Genomic DNA, 16,911 nt, shown 5'->3' with positions numbered 1-16,911 from the left:
ATTTTTGTATCTCAAAACTAACTTCCATAAGTAGATGATTGAAAGAGTTGAAGCTCACTATTTTATTCTCTGCAATTCCCTTATGACATTTCCCTTTCTTCAGTAAGAGAGTGGAGATGTATGAAGGGGCTATATGGGGAATTAGTGGTATTAGTGCATGTTATGTGCACTGATACTGTACGTTTCTCCCCCATGTATTAATGTAGGGTTGGGTGTTAAATGACACGGGTGCTCTGCGCCCCCTGTTATTATCTGCAAGATAGCGCACCGATGTGCCACCCAATGTATGAACGGCCAGTGGCACTGACCGTTCATACAGCAGCAGCTGGGCTCTGGACTGTGCATGGAAGATCTCGTGATGCTTACGAGATCTCACGCATGCCCAGTGGAGGCGGTCCGGAGATAAGACACAGCACATCAGCACTAGGCTACTATGTTCTAAGGCCCTGCCCCCATCATGGCAAACTGCCACAAATCCCGGGACCACCAAGAAGGGGTGGGGCTGAATGATGTGTTTAATTTAGCCCCGTCTCCTCTATATGTAGCCACGATTCCCAGCAATTATCTCCCCAACCTGCCCACTTCACTAGGAAGTGTGTGGGATGTGGGGGATCCGGACACTCTTCGGGGGTGCAGGAAGGCTACCCAAAATTGTGGGAGCCTACTGCAACTTCGGGGAGAGTAGGCAAGTATGATTTGTGTGTATCTTAAATTTGCAGCATCGTATGCCTGGAGAAGCAGAACCGGGCGGACAAGCACAAGTTGGTGTGCTTATGTAAGTGTAGTGTGCTTATGTAAGTGTAGCATGCCCCATGGCAATACAACCTAATGAGACTTGGATGTGTCCCCAAATATGCTTTTTAGGATTTTTTGTGAGTATTAAAAGCCTGGTGTAAACGTATGTGATATGAAGGATGACACGGTAGCACTATTTAGCTGATTCTGAATGGCCATTTGGTTATAGACCTCTCCAGCACTTTCTTCTGCCTTTTGGTGTCACTTATTTGTCACTTCCATTTGAAATACTGTGGGAAAGAAAACTCCAATTGAATTTTTAAAGGTGTAAACATTGCAGTGCGTTACATTTTATATGGAAAATGTGATTTTGAATGTATTAATAACTCGCATAACACTATTCTCTTGTATATATGATATATATTTACATTATATCGTGTATAAATAGTGTAATGCAACTCACATTTGCTACTAAGACTGTCAGGCCATATCTATATCTATAAAATCAGATGTCCTGACTGACTGACTTACTGACTCATCAACACCCACCCCAAACCCCTGGACTTAGAAACATGAAAATCAGGGAGTATATCCCTTCCATGCTGTCGGTGGTCACTAAGAAAGGTTTTTTTTTTTAAATTCAACTCCTAAGGGGGTGAAAAGGGCTAAAATGTTTCCTCCCCCTATGCAATGTCCTGCCTGACTGTCTCATTGTGGGTAGTCAATATTAAAACACCACCTGTCACCCCAAGTGCTGCCAAACATCACTGGCAGTTGGTGTGGCTCCCCTATTTGAATAGTGAGGGAAGGTAATGTGTCACAACATGGGTGAGGTAGGGGAATGTGTTACTACAGGGGTGAGGGAGATAAATGTGTTACTCCAGAGGTGAGGGAGGAATTGTATTTCTGAGAGGGGGGGTTGGGATTGTCGAATGTGTTTCAACATGGGCGATAGAGGGAAATGTGTTACTACAGAGGTGAGGGAGTGGAATATGTTAGTACACAGGTGTAGAAGGTAATATCTTACTATAGCAGTGATGCATTTACTATAGAGGTGAATAATTAATATGTTATTGGAGTGGTGAGATGGAAATGGAAAGAGTAAATATCTAACGTCTACCCAGATGATATCTGGTACATCAACTCAGAGCCGTAACTAGACTTTTTGGTGCCCTGTGCCAGAAAGAACATTGGCACCCCCCTCATTTTTCAAAGGGGCATAATGCACCCAAAAAAGGGCCATGGCTTCATGGGGAAGGGCCAGGGAAGAGCTAGGAGAGGCCAGGAGATGCTGGGGATGAAATAAGAGGAAGCTACAAACAAGTATGATAATGAATAGAAATTTGACAGGCCCAAACAGTGCCCAGTGCCCTGTAGTGCCCTGTGCGATGGCACTGGCCGCATTACCCTAGCTACGGCCCTGCATCAACTAGTCTCTAATAACAGTATTTGTTTTGCGTTGGACACTTATAAGTCCAATTTATTTATTTTTTGCTTGTTCATTGTGCAAAATGCATCATAATCTAAATAAAGCCATATATATCCCACAACTACAATACATCTGTAATATATCAGATAATCAATTCAGTTTTGAAATGGGAATCATCATGTGCTGTGTAGTTTAGGAAAAGTGACACCTCGTGGACAAAAAGTTGTATTACACTTCATGACTTTTTTTGCGAGCAAATGGTTGATTGTCATTTGCTCCCATACATTACCAGGTTTTCATTCCAACCAGCCAGATTGGACAGATATCTGACAGATAATTGTATAGTGTATGCCCAGCATTAGTGATATATTTTATTGGTATCTGAGCTGTCCTGCTTTTAGTTTTCAAAACTAATGCTACCTTTGTTTGGTATATTTTAATTAATAATCTGAAAATCTACAAATGGAATAAGTAAAAATATACATAGAAGCACTGAACTATACGTGTGTTCTATACAGGAAGAAATATTTTCAAACTGGGGAAATCCCTGGCAATCAGGAATAGTTGGCACAGGTGTGAATGTTAGTAGACAATACATAGTGTTACATGAGTTTCATTACATCAGAGCACTGCACCATTTACCAATAAACACTTGTTCATTCTTGTGCACATTTAATCATTTGGGCGCAGCACTGCTCATTATTTAAATGAAAGTAGTTAAAAGAATTGTTGATAACTGCATGAAAAAGAATATAAAAACATAATTAAAAACACGTTTTGAATACATTGTTCATTATGTGTTGATGTATTCAGTAGACAACTTCAATTGTACTTGTTGGAAAAACTTAAGTGACTAAGGCTAAGCTATTCAATCAGGGCAGTTGGGAGCTACTGTATACTCCTGGGTAGCAATGTGCGTAGCATCCTAACTCTAATCGCAACTTAACACTAACCCTAACTGCATGTGTCAACAATGTTACTGTCGGCATTCACAATGTCGTCATGTTTAACATGTCAACACTACTATATGTCGACAACTACATGGATGACGACATGTTATACCATATGTCGACACGTGGACATACATCCTGAATGTAGATATTCATAACATGTCAACATTCTGGTGTTGACATATTGATTGTGGACATTCTGCATGTCAACATGTTGAGCGGAACCTGTTAGGATTGCTATAGTACAGCATCGGGACATGGATTAAATTCCAACTTCAGCACTATACGTGTGGAGGTTGTATGCTCTCCCTGTACTCACGCGTGTTTGCACCCACAGTTCAAAATATACACCTGTATGTAATTTTGAGACACTCACAAAGACCCTTTGAAATTAATATCAGGTTCTTCATAGAAATCTGTGGCATCCTTGGCTTGATAAGGTCCTCAACCGTCACAGCAGCCATTGCATTTATACTTGTAGATGCTGTGCTGGAGGGACAAAACAACATCAATGATTTAGTGAACATAACAACCAGCATTTTTTAGATGTGTTTTATATTATTGATAATGCACTTTACCTGAGGGTCCCGCTGTATGCACTGGCGAGGAAGAGCCCCGGGATACCTGGATACTGTTCAAATATCTCCAACACCAGATATGGAATGTACTATAATAGAACATAACAGACTGGATCATAAATAACATGGTCAGGTTTTTCCAGTTTCGAACACTGGGAATCCTTAAAATAAATATTCCTCCTCTGCGATCCCTGTCATTATTACCATGCTGGCTCTAGAGTGTTGTGCTTGGACTTGTAAGCAAGCAGGACTGTGTAACCACAGCACCTGAACATGCAATTGGTACAATTGACCATTGACAGGGACATAGGCCCGTATTCAATTTGAGGCAAAAAGTCCGTATCCACGATACTTTTTCGCCGATGACATAATTTTCGCCTGTTTTGACTTTATTCCGTATTCAATGCAATGTAATAAGCAGAAAAGTTTCGCCTATGAATAGGAGGCGGAAAAAAGTGCAGAATTGGGGTTTTGGGGTGCAACGTTGCGGGAGCCCCCGTGCAGCCTTCAAACAGTCCCCCAAAGGTAAACTGTGTCCAAAATTACACAGTTGCCTGAATGCCTGAATTTGGGGGCGTAAAAAAAAAAAAGTTGGGGGACAAAGTTAAAAACTAGCGAACTAGACTCTAGGGTATGCCCCAAGTGTTTTTTTTATTGCAGGTGCTTGCGGCAGGTGGATTTTTCATGATTTTTTCAACTTAACTTTAGCAACTTTTAAATATGCTGGCCCCCATTTTCAAGTACCCCAAATTTGCTGGGAAAAGTTATTTTATGCAAAAACCCTCCTGAATACTACTCTGCACCACGTATACAAAAATGCAATTTAGCCGCTATTGAGCCCGTTTAAAAATACCAAATACCTTCAGCAAGCCAAATCGGGGGGTACCATAGCTAACCCCCATGTCAGAGCATCTTTTGGGGGGTGTCAGGCTGATTTCCCCAAATCTGACAGTACTTTCCGCCTGTTGAAGTTTCGCCGGGTCCCGTTTTCGCGTACTTCCATATTGAATATGGGGTAAAGCGGGCACGCGCGCGATACTTTTCCGCCTACAAAACACACGATATAGGCGAAAAGTCTGGGAGGCTGAAAAGTATTGCGGGTCTTCTTTAATTGAATACGGCTCATAGGCAGGGAGCTCTATGAAAATATTCCAGACCCCAATCCTTGGAGGATTTAGGATAGATCAAAAATAATGTTATTTAGGACCTCAGGCACGCTTGCTCGCTGGGAGCGATTTTCGCACATCTGCGCATGCGTATAATTCGCAGTGCACGTGCGCAAGTCATTCCTTGTGATCTGATTTTGGTAGCTCGTAAGCCACTATCAGGTCGCTGCTTTGAGTGACAGATAGCGTCGTTTGCGGGTGGTAACAGGGGAAGGTGCTTGTGAACGGGGGAGTGGTTGTGCGAACGCAGGCGTGTCAGGCCACCGAAAGGGCATGCATAATTAGCAAAGTAGCGTCATTGTACACGTCACCTGAATGTATTTCAGCCAGCACTGATCGCAGTGCTTGCGGCAGGCTAAGGCAACCCCAAGGGATGCGACCAGCTCCGATGGCTCACGATGGTCCCGATTAATCATACATTTCCCGGAGATGACGTCTGTTGCGAATGGCAAGGGGGCGTCTTTATACACTTGCAAGCGCACTTTGCCGTAGCTCGCTAAAACATAGTGGGCGTCCTTACGAGACGCAGTGCAAGCACTTCATTACAATATCCGGCCCCTTTTTGCCAACGAGCAGTCACATCTTGCGAGCGGGTCTGAATGAGGTCCTTAGTTTTTTGTGGTGAAAATAATGTTATAGGAAAAAATATTAAGGAAGAAGAGTACTGAAGAATGCAATGGAGGAAAAGGGATGCAGGATATTATGTTAAGGTAAATATCAAGGTGTAGCGCATGTCATTCTGTTAGTTAAGGGGATAAGTAGATTTAATGGAGAAGTGAAAACTCCTCCAAAATTTTATATACCATTTGAGCCGCAATTCTTATTTACCTAGTACATGACAATATCTAATCATGTAAATCCCAGGTTGCCTTTTTAAAATTTAATTCAGCTACCGAAACCTGCAAAGCAATGGTGGCAGGATTAAACTACTAACAGAAACTTAGACTCATATTGGGACTATGCATTAGCTTCACAGCACTCATCACATAACTCTCTTCTCTCCCTCTCCCTCTCCCTCTCCCTCTCTCATATTTAATTATTTATTTTCCTACTTTACTTCTAAGATTATTATGAACAGACTGTGTTAATTTTACCTGCAGACAAAACTATTTGGCATGTTTGTACAAATATCTACAATAAACAAGTAGCTACAGAGACATTTCAAAATGTTTTATGATGTTCATGAATGAGATTCTGTTAAGTCACTAATCTAACTCACTTTATAAAATAGATACAAGTATGGACCTAACCTGTTAAATTAATCATTGTTTTATTTCTGAGAATTCCTCATACAATGAAGTCACTATGGTAGAAATCATTTTTCAAAACAAGTCACTATACTCTAACTCCTTAAATGGATGACAAGATAACTACCTGATCAGGAGCAGAGACATGTCCAGCCAGAAGAGGGTCACATTTTGAGTAGAATGTAAACATTACAATGCCACAGATGACCGCACTTGACACAATGACGCAAAGAGCCACTTGATTCACCAGGATTGCTCTGTGAGAAGAGAAACTCTTAGGCTGCAATCAACCAAGACCAGTAGCAACAGAAGAGGAAGTGTTAAAATAGTTTCACGCTTGACAGGTTATAACCTAACAAGATTTTAACATTTGAAGTGATTTGAAGTGATTTATATGAATTTAGTCCTTTTGATATTATCATATGTATTTCAGTTATTTTTGGTACCCATGTTTCACTTTTAGGGTAAAAATTGAACACACGCACTTATAAATTTAAATTTTTGTGAAGAGCAAGTTCTTTAAACCAGCACATATTATTGCATTGTTCTTTGAGACGTGGATGGTGTGATTTGCTATCCATGCTTAAGGCAAAGATGCTCAAGAAATGCTACCATGTGGTTAGTTGTGGCTATCGCTCCAACATGCATAAAACTGTTTGATGATCAGTAAGCACATTTACATATTTAACAGCTCTCATGCACAAAACAAAGACACATCAATTCACTATTACTGGGGCCGCACAGACGGTGTAATGGTTAGCATTGCAGCCTCACAGCACTGAGGTCGTGGGTTCGATTTCCCCCACGGCCCTAACTGTGCAGAGTTTATATAGTCTCCCTGTGCTTGTGTGGGTTTCCTCCAGGTGCTCCGGTTTCCTCCCACACTCCAAAAATATACTGGTAGGTTAATTGGCTCCAAACAAAATGAACCCTAGTTTGTATGTGTTTGCATGTACAAGTGGTAGGGAATATAGATTGTAAGCTCCACTGGGGCAGGGACTGAGGTGAATGAGCAAATATGCTCTGTAAAGCGCTGTGGAATATGTGTACGCCAGGGGTTAAAGTGGGCCGGAATAGAGTTTCGTCACTTTTATTTGGAGACGGAACCAGTTCCGCCTCCTCCGACCCACCTAAGCCCGGCGCCGCAGGGAGGCTCCATTTGTCGGGCGACCGCTGAGATTTTGTTACCAGTGGGCGCCTGACTCCCTCTCCGCAGCGCCAGCGGCAGCTGGAGGCTGGAGCTCACTCATGAGCTCCGGATTCCGGGTCCCGCAGTGTGCACTATGGGAGAGGCGTTATGACCCCATGACGTCTCTCCCATAGTTCAAACTGAGGAGCAGCCAGGCTGACCAGGGGGACCAGATGGCAGCAGTGGGGCTTAAGGTAAGTATTAGTTGTTTTTTTTGTTGTTGTGCAAGCGGTTTCACAATAGGGGACATTACTACTGGGGGCATTACTCAGGGGGCACTACTACAGGGGGCATTACTCAGGGGGCACTACTACTGGGAACACTACTCAGGAGACATTACTATTGGGGGCATTATTCAGGAGGCATTACTAGGGGTACTACTAATGGGGGCACTACTACTGGGGACATTACTAAAGTGGGTCATTACTCAGGTGGCACTACTACTGGGGGCATTACTAAAGTGGGTCATTACTATTGGGGGCACTACTACTGGGGTCACTACTACAGGGGGCATTACTACTAGGGGCCCTACTATTGGGGGCACTATTACGAGGGGATTACTAATGGAGGCATTGCTTAAGGGACACTGCATAAGGTGCACTGCATAAGGTGCACCACCACTGTGGGCACTGCATAAGGGGCACTACCACTGTGGGCACTGCATAAGGGACACTACCAATGTGGGCACTGCATAAGGGGCACTACCACTAATGGGGGCACTGCATAAGGGGCACTACAACTACTGTGGACTAGGCATAAGCGGCACTACCACTGTGGGCACTGCATAAGGGCACTACCGCTACTGGGGGCACTGTATAAGGGGCACCACTACATAGGGCACTGCATAAGGGGCTCTATCACTACTGTGGGCTCTGCCTGAGGAGCACTACCACTGTGGGCACTGCATAAGGGGCACTACCACTACTGGGGGCACTGCATAAGAGGCACTACCACTACTGTGGGATATGCATAAGGGGCACTACCACTGTGGGCACTGAATAAGGGGCGCTACCACTACTGAGGGCACTGCATAGGGAGCACCACTACAGTGTGCATTATATGTAAGGAGCACCACTACAGTGGGCATAATATGTAAGGGGCACTACTGCTGTGGGCATTGTATAAGGGGCACTACTACGGTGGGCATTGTATAAGGGGCAGAAATGTGGGCATTGTGTAAAAGGAGCACTGCTGTGTGTCATACATGAATAAGAGACACTACTATGTGTTTTAATGTGAATCAAGAATGTGCTACTGTATTTGTATCGGGAATACTATTATGTGACCATGCCCCTTTCTTTTGAGACCACGCCCCTTTTTTACACACGCCAAAGGCAGGCGCTGTCCCTTTATTGACATTGCACCGAGGGGGGGCGGTGAGTTCCACCACTTCTCTAGGACCACTTTAAGCACTGGTGTGCGCTATATAAATAACTGGTAATAAATAATATTAATAATATTACTGCAGTATGGAAGTTATTCTGTTTATATGTATATTTTAGTATTTCTCAGTATGACAATTGTACTTTTCCAGCTTACATACACATTTACACTAGAGATTAACTAAATTGTGGCAACATTTCGCTGAGCAACAGGTCAATTTGCTGAAGTGCGTAGTTCCGGCAATACAATATTCGAGTTCCATTTTTGTTTCACTAGTTCATGGAATACTATTCCATACTGTATTTGTAAGTTCACATTTCACAGAATGTATAGTTTTATAACAGAGATGTGACAATAACATTAAATTCATTCTAATGTGTGGTTTGGCTGGACTGGGAACACTTTCAGTTAAATTCTGCCAGCACGACATGTTAAATTATAAATATAAATGTAAAACCAGGTGAATATTTAACAAAGCACTTTTAAATACCTCCATCTTCTCTCTTTTACAGCTAGGTTTTTAACTGCATGTAATAATGTGGCAAAAAGATGCATGCAAACGTGTGTTTTTCAACTTAATAATGATAACTGTAATATTTAAGCTTAAAAAAAATATATATAATAAACTGCTGATGGCAGTGGATTTTCTGAACTGATGTACATAACCCAAGCAATTAATCTAGTAGAGTAGGCAGGGTAACTATTTTTTTATGTTCTACTGTACCCATACAAATATTTTTTGTTATCTCGTTAGTGAAATAACTAGGCTTAAGGTACAAAGCCAGTCAGCTAAAGATTTACCACAACCTTACCAGATCTCACACAGTTTCTCTCTTTTGTCCTGTTAAGGTGGGTACACACTATACAGATATATCTGCAGATGATAGTCATTCAGACACACTGAGCGGCCATCATCTGTGTCTGGCTGCGGGTCCCGGTGGCATGTCGGGGGCGTGTCCCGGAGAACGGCGGCGTGTCCCACCCCCTCCCCGTGGCTACCGTTGTGTGTATATGGGCGATCTGCAGACCTCCCGTTCACACTTGCTGATGGACAGATTTGTCTGCAGACACTGTCCATTGGCTGTGCAGCACAGCCAGTGCGATATGTCGGTGAATGACGACGTTCACCGACATGTCGCGGGTACACACTGACCGACGGGCAGCAGATATATTGGCCGATCAATTGATCGGCCAATATACCTGTCAGTGTGTACCCAGCATAAGACAACCTAGCTGAATGCAAACAGAGATAAATTGTTTCCTAGGCTAGAGCATGATTTTATGTAAAGGATTACACATGTAGGGGGCAGAGACTGCAGGCAGCATGTAAATTATATCATCACCCTTATATTATTAAGATAGAATCAGTAACTAAATAACATGAATCAAAATTAGATTATAATCTCTCAAGTAACATAAAAATAACTCACAGCTTTGCTTGACATTCAGTCTTACAGGATATGTACCGCTGAACCTGCGCCTGATGGACCCCATACATGGATAGCCACAGGAACGTGCTACCAAAGAGAAAGGTCCAAAAAGTGTAGCGTCTGCGGGGGTCTGGGTCAAAGCTAGGATGAAAAGAGAGTGTCACTGCCCTGCACATGTCTATGTAACATCACACTCAAATCATCATTGTTTATTGGAATATGCTGCCTGGGTCTTGCTTCCCTTAACAGGGAACAATCACCCTATATGTGCTTTGTCAAACACTTCATGGGAGTTAACACAGCTTTTAGCTCACACCAGAGTAGGTAAAAAGTAGGGAGAATCCTTATTTTAATGAAAAATTACAGGACATTGGACCTGATTTAGATCCACACGCAGTGCCAATATTTATGCAGTTTGACCGATTGTTAGCCATTGCGCATGTGTAAAAGCCATTCTGCACACGAGCAGCGATTAGTTTGCGATCATGCACACACAGAGGATTCACTCATAAAGTTAATTTGACAGGTAGTCTGCATTTGGGGGAGGTAAGGGCCTAGAGAAACGCAGGCGTGTCTGAGCATTTGGACACTGTTTTCTGGGCGTCCATAAATTAGCCACTGCGTCCTTGCTTGCAGCAGCAGAGCTCTCTATGTGTCTGGAGACCCCGCTGTGCCTGTGACAGCTTAGACTTACTGATCAGTATTCAACGTTTCTAAATTTTGTGCATGAGCGGCAGATGTGAGATGCCTTCAGTGAGCGTCCCTCACCTTAGGCTGCCATCTTGTTCTGGAAATCCCTTTATAAATACGCACAAATATTGTCGCACATGGCAAAAACAGGGATAAGCAATTATTTTAAACCCGCAGTACCTTTCATGGTTATTTACACTTACTCCCCAAAATTAATCCTGGAGTAGTTTCTTGCAATTTCCAGAACATCAGAGGCTCCGCCTACAAGCAAGGCACCACGAATAGCGATTGCAAAAAACCCAGAGATCATTACAAACACCTGGAACACGTCTGTCCAGATCACAGCTTTCATACCACCCTATGGCAGACAAACACAAGACGGTAAACTGAAAACAGAATAAACTCTAAAGTCTAAATGTATGCAGTTAATCTAATCAGGGAAATTGCTTAGGTCATTCATTGATTAATTTATTTATGTTGCCAATCATTGTCATTGAATGGCAACATAACAATTATCCAACCACATTCCTGCTATAAAAGTACAATTTTAAAATATTTTAAAGCAAAACTGCAAATATGAATACAGTGTGAATTCAACATTTACCTGATCCCATTATACTTGTTCTTATTAATTTGACTTCATCATAAATATAAATGATGGGTCATGAAGTATTGTGAGTTAAAACCATGATACAGGAGGAGCTCTGCAATCAGATTTTCACTAGTTATAATTATAGCTGCACATTAATGGATATCTGATTAGTGAACTATAAACGGATTTATTCGATTATTTTCAGGCACATTAATACTTGAATGCACTTTACACTTAGGGTCTGATTCAAACCAACCACTGCAGTGACTACGCAGACCCATCGCAGAGTTATTGACAGGAAGTGCCGTTTGTGGGAGGTGATAAGCAGGCGTGCCAACGCCGTTGCATGGGCATGCATAAATTATCCCCTGTTATGCCATACACAGCATGAGTACTCATAGCATGTGATCAAATTAGCAATTCCTGAGAAAGGTCAGAGCTTGTGCAAGTGTGCATGAGACTGCGATGGTACTCGATGTTACAGATGGTTTTGCAGTCTGGCTAAGTATAAGGTAATGTGGGCGTCTTTATGTTGTGCTGTGACGGCATAGCGATCGCAGTGGGTTAGCATATATTCACAGTGAGGCTGCGTGCGTAATCGCTATTGCAATCGCAGTTGCGATCTGTAATGAATCAGGCCCTTAGTCCCATGTTCAATGTATTGCACTTAGGGCCTGATTCAGACCCGCTCGCTAGGATGCGTTTGCAAGCAGCCTGCCGATGTTTGCAATCTGCGCATGCGTACATGACGCAGTGCACGTGTGCGAACTAGTCCATGCAATCGGGAAGCGTTCGCACCCAGTATAAAGACGCTCCGCACGGTGCTTATGTCTTATGATAGCGATCGCGGGATTTGCTTACTTTGGCTGCTTATGGCTGCGTGCGAACGCATTCTAGCGAGCAGGGCTGAATCAGGTCCTTAATCCCATGTTCTTTTTGACTGGAAAAAAGTTGTTTTAAGTAGAAAAAAGTATTGCAAAATTTTAGGAAGCTGCAGTAAATGTTTGTATCCGTAATGGCTTATGCACTCATCTGTTTATCAATATGCAGCTATAGCAATGATTTTCTGTCACCACTTATTTCAGTGACAGAAATCAATTATCAAGGCTATCATTAAAATGTCACCAGAGCAGATGAGTGAAACTTTGCAGCGATCGATACTAAGTGGCAGTGGTAAGAGGAGACTTATTGCTTCACTGACCAATGTTGATGCATTTGCAGAACTGGCTGCTCTGACTTGGGTTAACAGATTAATTTAATAAAAAAGTAAATATATCCTGGCTGTATATATAAATATATCCTGGCTGTATATACAGAATTCATTTGGTGTTTGTCAGAATCATTTAATTACAGTAAATAATGCATTTTTTTCTATTAACATTGTGTGCTATTGCTTTTGCTATCCTGAACCGGTGATGAAGGAAACTATGGTACCGATGTTTTTGCAGAAGCCAGACAGTGGATGGATATGAGAAAGCAGTAGTGGGCATCTTTATGCCGGCTGAGCTTTGAAAAGCATTAGCATATTTTTGCCGCTGTGTCCGTAAAAAAATGCAGCTGTGAACGCAATTGTGATCAGTACTGAATCAGGCCCTCTATCTGTACTTTTGCACACATGCAGAGTTAAGACTGGCCCACAGGGGGACAGTGGAAATCATTGGTGGGCCCCACTGGCCCCACCTCCTCCTCTAATATCAGTCTCCAGACTGTGCAATCGAATTATACATTGTTACGCTATCGGAGGGTCAGTTATCCGATAGAGCAGGAACATGGATGGACATAGGTGCTTGGTTTGTTTCTATAGAAACTACACATATATTACCCCTCCTACCAATCAAAGTGAACGGCTGGACAAACAGAGCTAATGTTTTCTTGTGAGAAAATAGCATTTAAAATATAGCATATTGCAAGCTACAATGTAGTTGTGCGAAAAAAAATAAAAATAAATAAAAACTAACCAACTCTCAAGCCATTCCAGTGGTAATAGCTTAGATAATTGATTTTTTTATTTTTTATTAACAAATTCAATGACATGTATTTGGCCTTTACTAGTCCTCATTGGCTGGTGTGTACAGGGGGTGGAGGGGGCTATAGTATGTAGAGTGTAATAATGTAGTATATATAGACAGGATCACCATCATGCGGTTTATTATTATACATACAGATGTGACCTTTCCTAAATTTAGCCATATGTACAAATTTGCCATTGAATCTTAGCCAGGCCTTGTTATTTTTCTTAAAATTTGCTACTTTAATCTGCAACTTTATACGAATACTTTTACAGGGTAATTGCTACTTGTCGTGGAGCGTCTTAGGTATGCTGGCATCTCGTGCCAAATTAAGCATAGAAGGAAAGGAGAAAGAGGACACATCTGTATGTTACATTATACTGCATTCCCTGGACTATGGTATATTCACTACAGTGCATAATCTGCTACATTATACAGCATTTAATATATATATATATATATATATATATATATATATAATATATATATAAGTTTTCAATGTATATAGGTGTATGTACAGTATGTGTACATTTAAAATATGTGTCGCATAAAGTTGAGCAGATGAGTGCAATATAATTTCGTCAGGAACAAATATAACAATAACAACATACCTTTTATATCAGTGTACTGTAGCATCACCCTGTGAACAATGCCAACCGCTACAGCTGCGGTGGTTGGTATTGTTCACAAGGTGATGCTACACTGATATAAAAGGTATGATGTTATTGATATACTTGTTCCTGATTAAATTTTATATATATATATATATATACAGGTTGAGTCTCCCAAATCCAAATATTCCGAAATACGTAATATTCCGAATTACATAATATTTTCAGCATGACTGAGATAGTGAAACCTTTGCTTTCTGATGATTCAATGTACATAAACTTTGTTTAAAGCACACAATTATTAAAATACAGTATACAATAACCTTCAGGCTGTGTGTATAAGGTGTATATTATGAACCATAACTGATTTTCATGTATGTACACAAACTTTTTTTGATGCACAAAATTATTGAAAATACTGTATAAAATGACCTACAGGCTGTGTGTATACGGTGTATATAATACATAAATGCTTTCTGTGTTTAGATTTGGGTCCCAGTCCCAAGACATTTCATTATAATATGCGAATATACGGAATATTCCAATATCCAAAATACCCCTGGTTCCAAGCATTTTGGATATGGGAGACTCAACCTGTGTATATAATATATATATAAAAAAATAAATAAATATATATATATGTATATATATATGTGTGTGTGTTTTAATACAAAGTTTTTTGTTTTGTTTTTTGCTGTACAAAACTATTTCTTGCAGAACTCTACAGTCCTGCAAGAAGAGTAGCCAGCCATCATCCGGGTGTGAGTGTTCCTGAGGATCGCCCATCACTGCCACAGCTACCCAGAGGCCGCGACTAAGCAATTGCCCAATCACTGTGGCTGGGAAGGGAGGAGGATGCTGGGAAGGAAGCAAGAGGGAATGGCACGGTATTGTGAACTCGGTGGTTGCCAGAAGATTCACTTCCAGCAGCTGTAGGTGGGCATTTCTGACACGGTCGCATCAGATGTGACTGTGTCAGGGAAAGCTCAACTTTGCATGATCGCATCAGATGTGACCACGCCAGGCAAGTGGTTAAAGAGTGGGGCTGTCGGTGCTGTCGCAGGGCTAGGTGTCATAGATAAATACTCAAATACAAAACCAACATTTTATTTGCTGGATATGGTTATTTAAATTATATTTCAGAGAAAAAAGAAGGCACCTTTGGAGGACTGTTCCCAATATAGCACTAGCAGGGAGCTATATTTAAATGTACTCCTTCCATACCACGATACAATACACAAACACCATCCTTTTTTGCTCTCCATGCAATATCAAATTATAAAAGAAGTAAGAGCTCCTTTGGAATAATGTTTTTGTTTTTACTGCATCATTTTTTTTATAGAAATAGGTTTAAATATGTCTCTTCTATTGACGTTGCTGTGTTTTGTAGCAAAAAGATGTGTGTAAAATAGTCATGAAGAAATACTCATTTGTAGTATGATAAATAGGCAAATTAGTAAAAAAAATAAGGTTTATGTGGAACATTATTAGGAAACTACTTACAGAGATTTGTAATTATGCTCCAGATCACTTCAAACAGAAATGCAGTAAAATCATGATAAAATATTTATTGTTTAAAATATTAAGATAGGATTTTTTATTTTATTGTCTAGTATACAAAGGACGATTTACTAACACTGCATTTAGGTGCAAATTTACACTAGGCAATAGCAAGTAATTGGCACTAGAAAGATACAATTAATTGCTGATTGGTTGCTGGTGCAGAGATGAGCAAATATACATGACAACAATAAATAAAGGGGTTATTCTCACTCACCACTGATGTGTAAAATGTGCAGATTGCTCCAGTAGAAAACAGGGATGCCCAAATATCCAACCCTGTGACTATAAAGTAAAACAGTGAGTGAAATGAGGAACTGGGAATTTACAATGTTGCGTGTGTGTAATTAAAATAATAATGTTATAACAACCTTGGTTGAGTATTAGTGCAGGAGCATAGATTACAATACCAGTGTATAAGATCTGCAGAGAAAATGGAACATTTAATTAACAGTATCATGTCTATTTGGCTAATGCATTACATAACATTATAACAGGTATATACTTACAGTCCCAACAAGGAACTGGATAGTGCCACAGAGTCGAACACTTCTGCAGAACCTCATCTCCAAATACTGTATAGGAGAAGAGGGTTGGCATACAAAATTGTAAGGTGTAAATTCACATAACCCAATACAGTATAATATACATTGCAGAAAGAACAAAACCAATATATGTATAGAATTACATATAAGTAATTATAGCTATATTTGAAAAGACACAAAGTGCATTGCTATTGATACCTCAGGTCCCTTACTTGGTAAGTGCTTGTGATCCCCAGCCTATAGAAGACTGGCATAAAGATGTAGGCAGTTAGGATACTGTTTAAAATTTGACCCATGCACATCTGCAGGAACTTGGCACCATATCGATAAGCTTCAGCTGGTACTCCAAGCACTTGCACAGCAGACATGAAGCTAGCAGATAGGGACAGTCCTACAGGCACAGCTGACATACTCCTTCCCCCCGTGAAGAAATCATCAGATGTCTTCTGCCCTCCACGTGAGAAAGCATAGAATATTCCAATTCCTGTGGATCCAAAGAGCATTGCAGCAAATACCCCATAATCCCATACAGAGAAGGTCAATTTGTTCCTTACATAGGGCAAATAATCATCCATTGGACCTGAGAATTAGAAGTGAAAACTTTGATTGAAATAAGAACATCTTAAATCATTCAACATCAGTATAGTCCACAAAGATATAATAAAGTAATCCTGTTTTAATGTCTAAAGGACTCAAAGCAGAGGTGACACAGTCTAATAACAAAACAGCTTAATGGCATTATCAGACTACTTTTATGGTTCAGCATTGTATACCATATTGATCAGTATAAAAAACGA

At 40.9% G+C, this 16,911-nt stretch overlaps 1 protein-coding gene across 1 annotated transcript in view; it reads right to left on the bottom strand.

Moving 5' to 3' along the window:
* The window catches only part of SLC5A5 (solute carrier family 5 member 5), a 38,134-nt gene extending 21,445 nt beyond the window's left edge, over window positions 1–16,689 (bottom strand). Inside the window, exons 1-9 of the mRNA XM_088478551.1 lie at window positions 16,327–16,689; window positions 16,079–16,144; window positions 15,941–15,992; window positions 15,787–15,854; window positions 11,001–11,155; window positions 10,108–10,248; window positions 6,233–6,362; window positions 3,693–3,781; window positions 3,491–3,603 (exon numbers count right to left, since the gene is read on the bottom strand). Of these exons, the coding sequence (XP_088334677.1) occupies window positions 3,491–3,603; window positions 3,693–3,781; window positions 6,233–6,362; window positions 10,108–10,248; window positions 11,001–11,155; window positions 15,787–15,854; window positions 15,941–15,992; window positions 16,079–16,144; window positions 16,327–16,689 (1,177 nt within the window). The remainder of the gene's footprint in view (window positions 1–3,490; window positions 3,604–3,692; window positions 3,782–6,232; window positions 6,363–10,107; window positions 10,249–11,000; window positions 11,156–15,786; window positions 15,855–15,940; window positions 15,993–16,078; window positions 16,145–16,326) is intronic.
* Between the last annotated feature and the right edge of the window lie 222 nt (window positions 16,690–16,911).

Source organism: Taudactylus pleione, unplaced genomic scaffold, assembly GCF_031769625.1.
Source record: "Taudactylus pleione unplaced genomic scaffold, aTauple2 ptg000214l, whole genome shotgun sequence".
Taxonomy (NCBI): Eukaryota; Metazoa; Chordata; class Amphibia; order Anura; family Myobatrachidae; genus Taudactylus; species Taudactylus pleione.
This window is presented reverse-complemented; position numbering and strand designations above follow the sequence as displayed.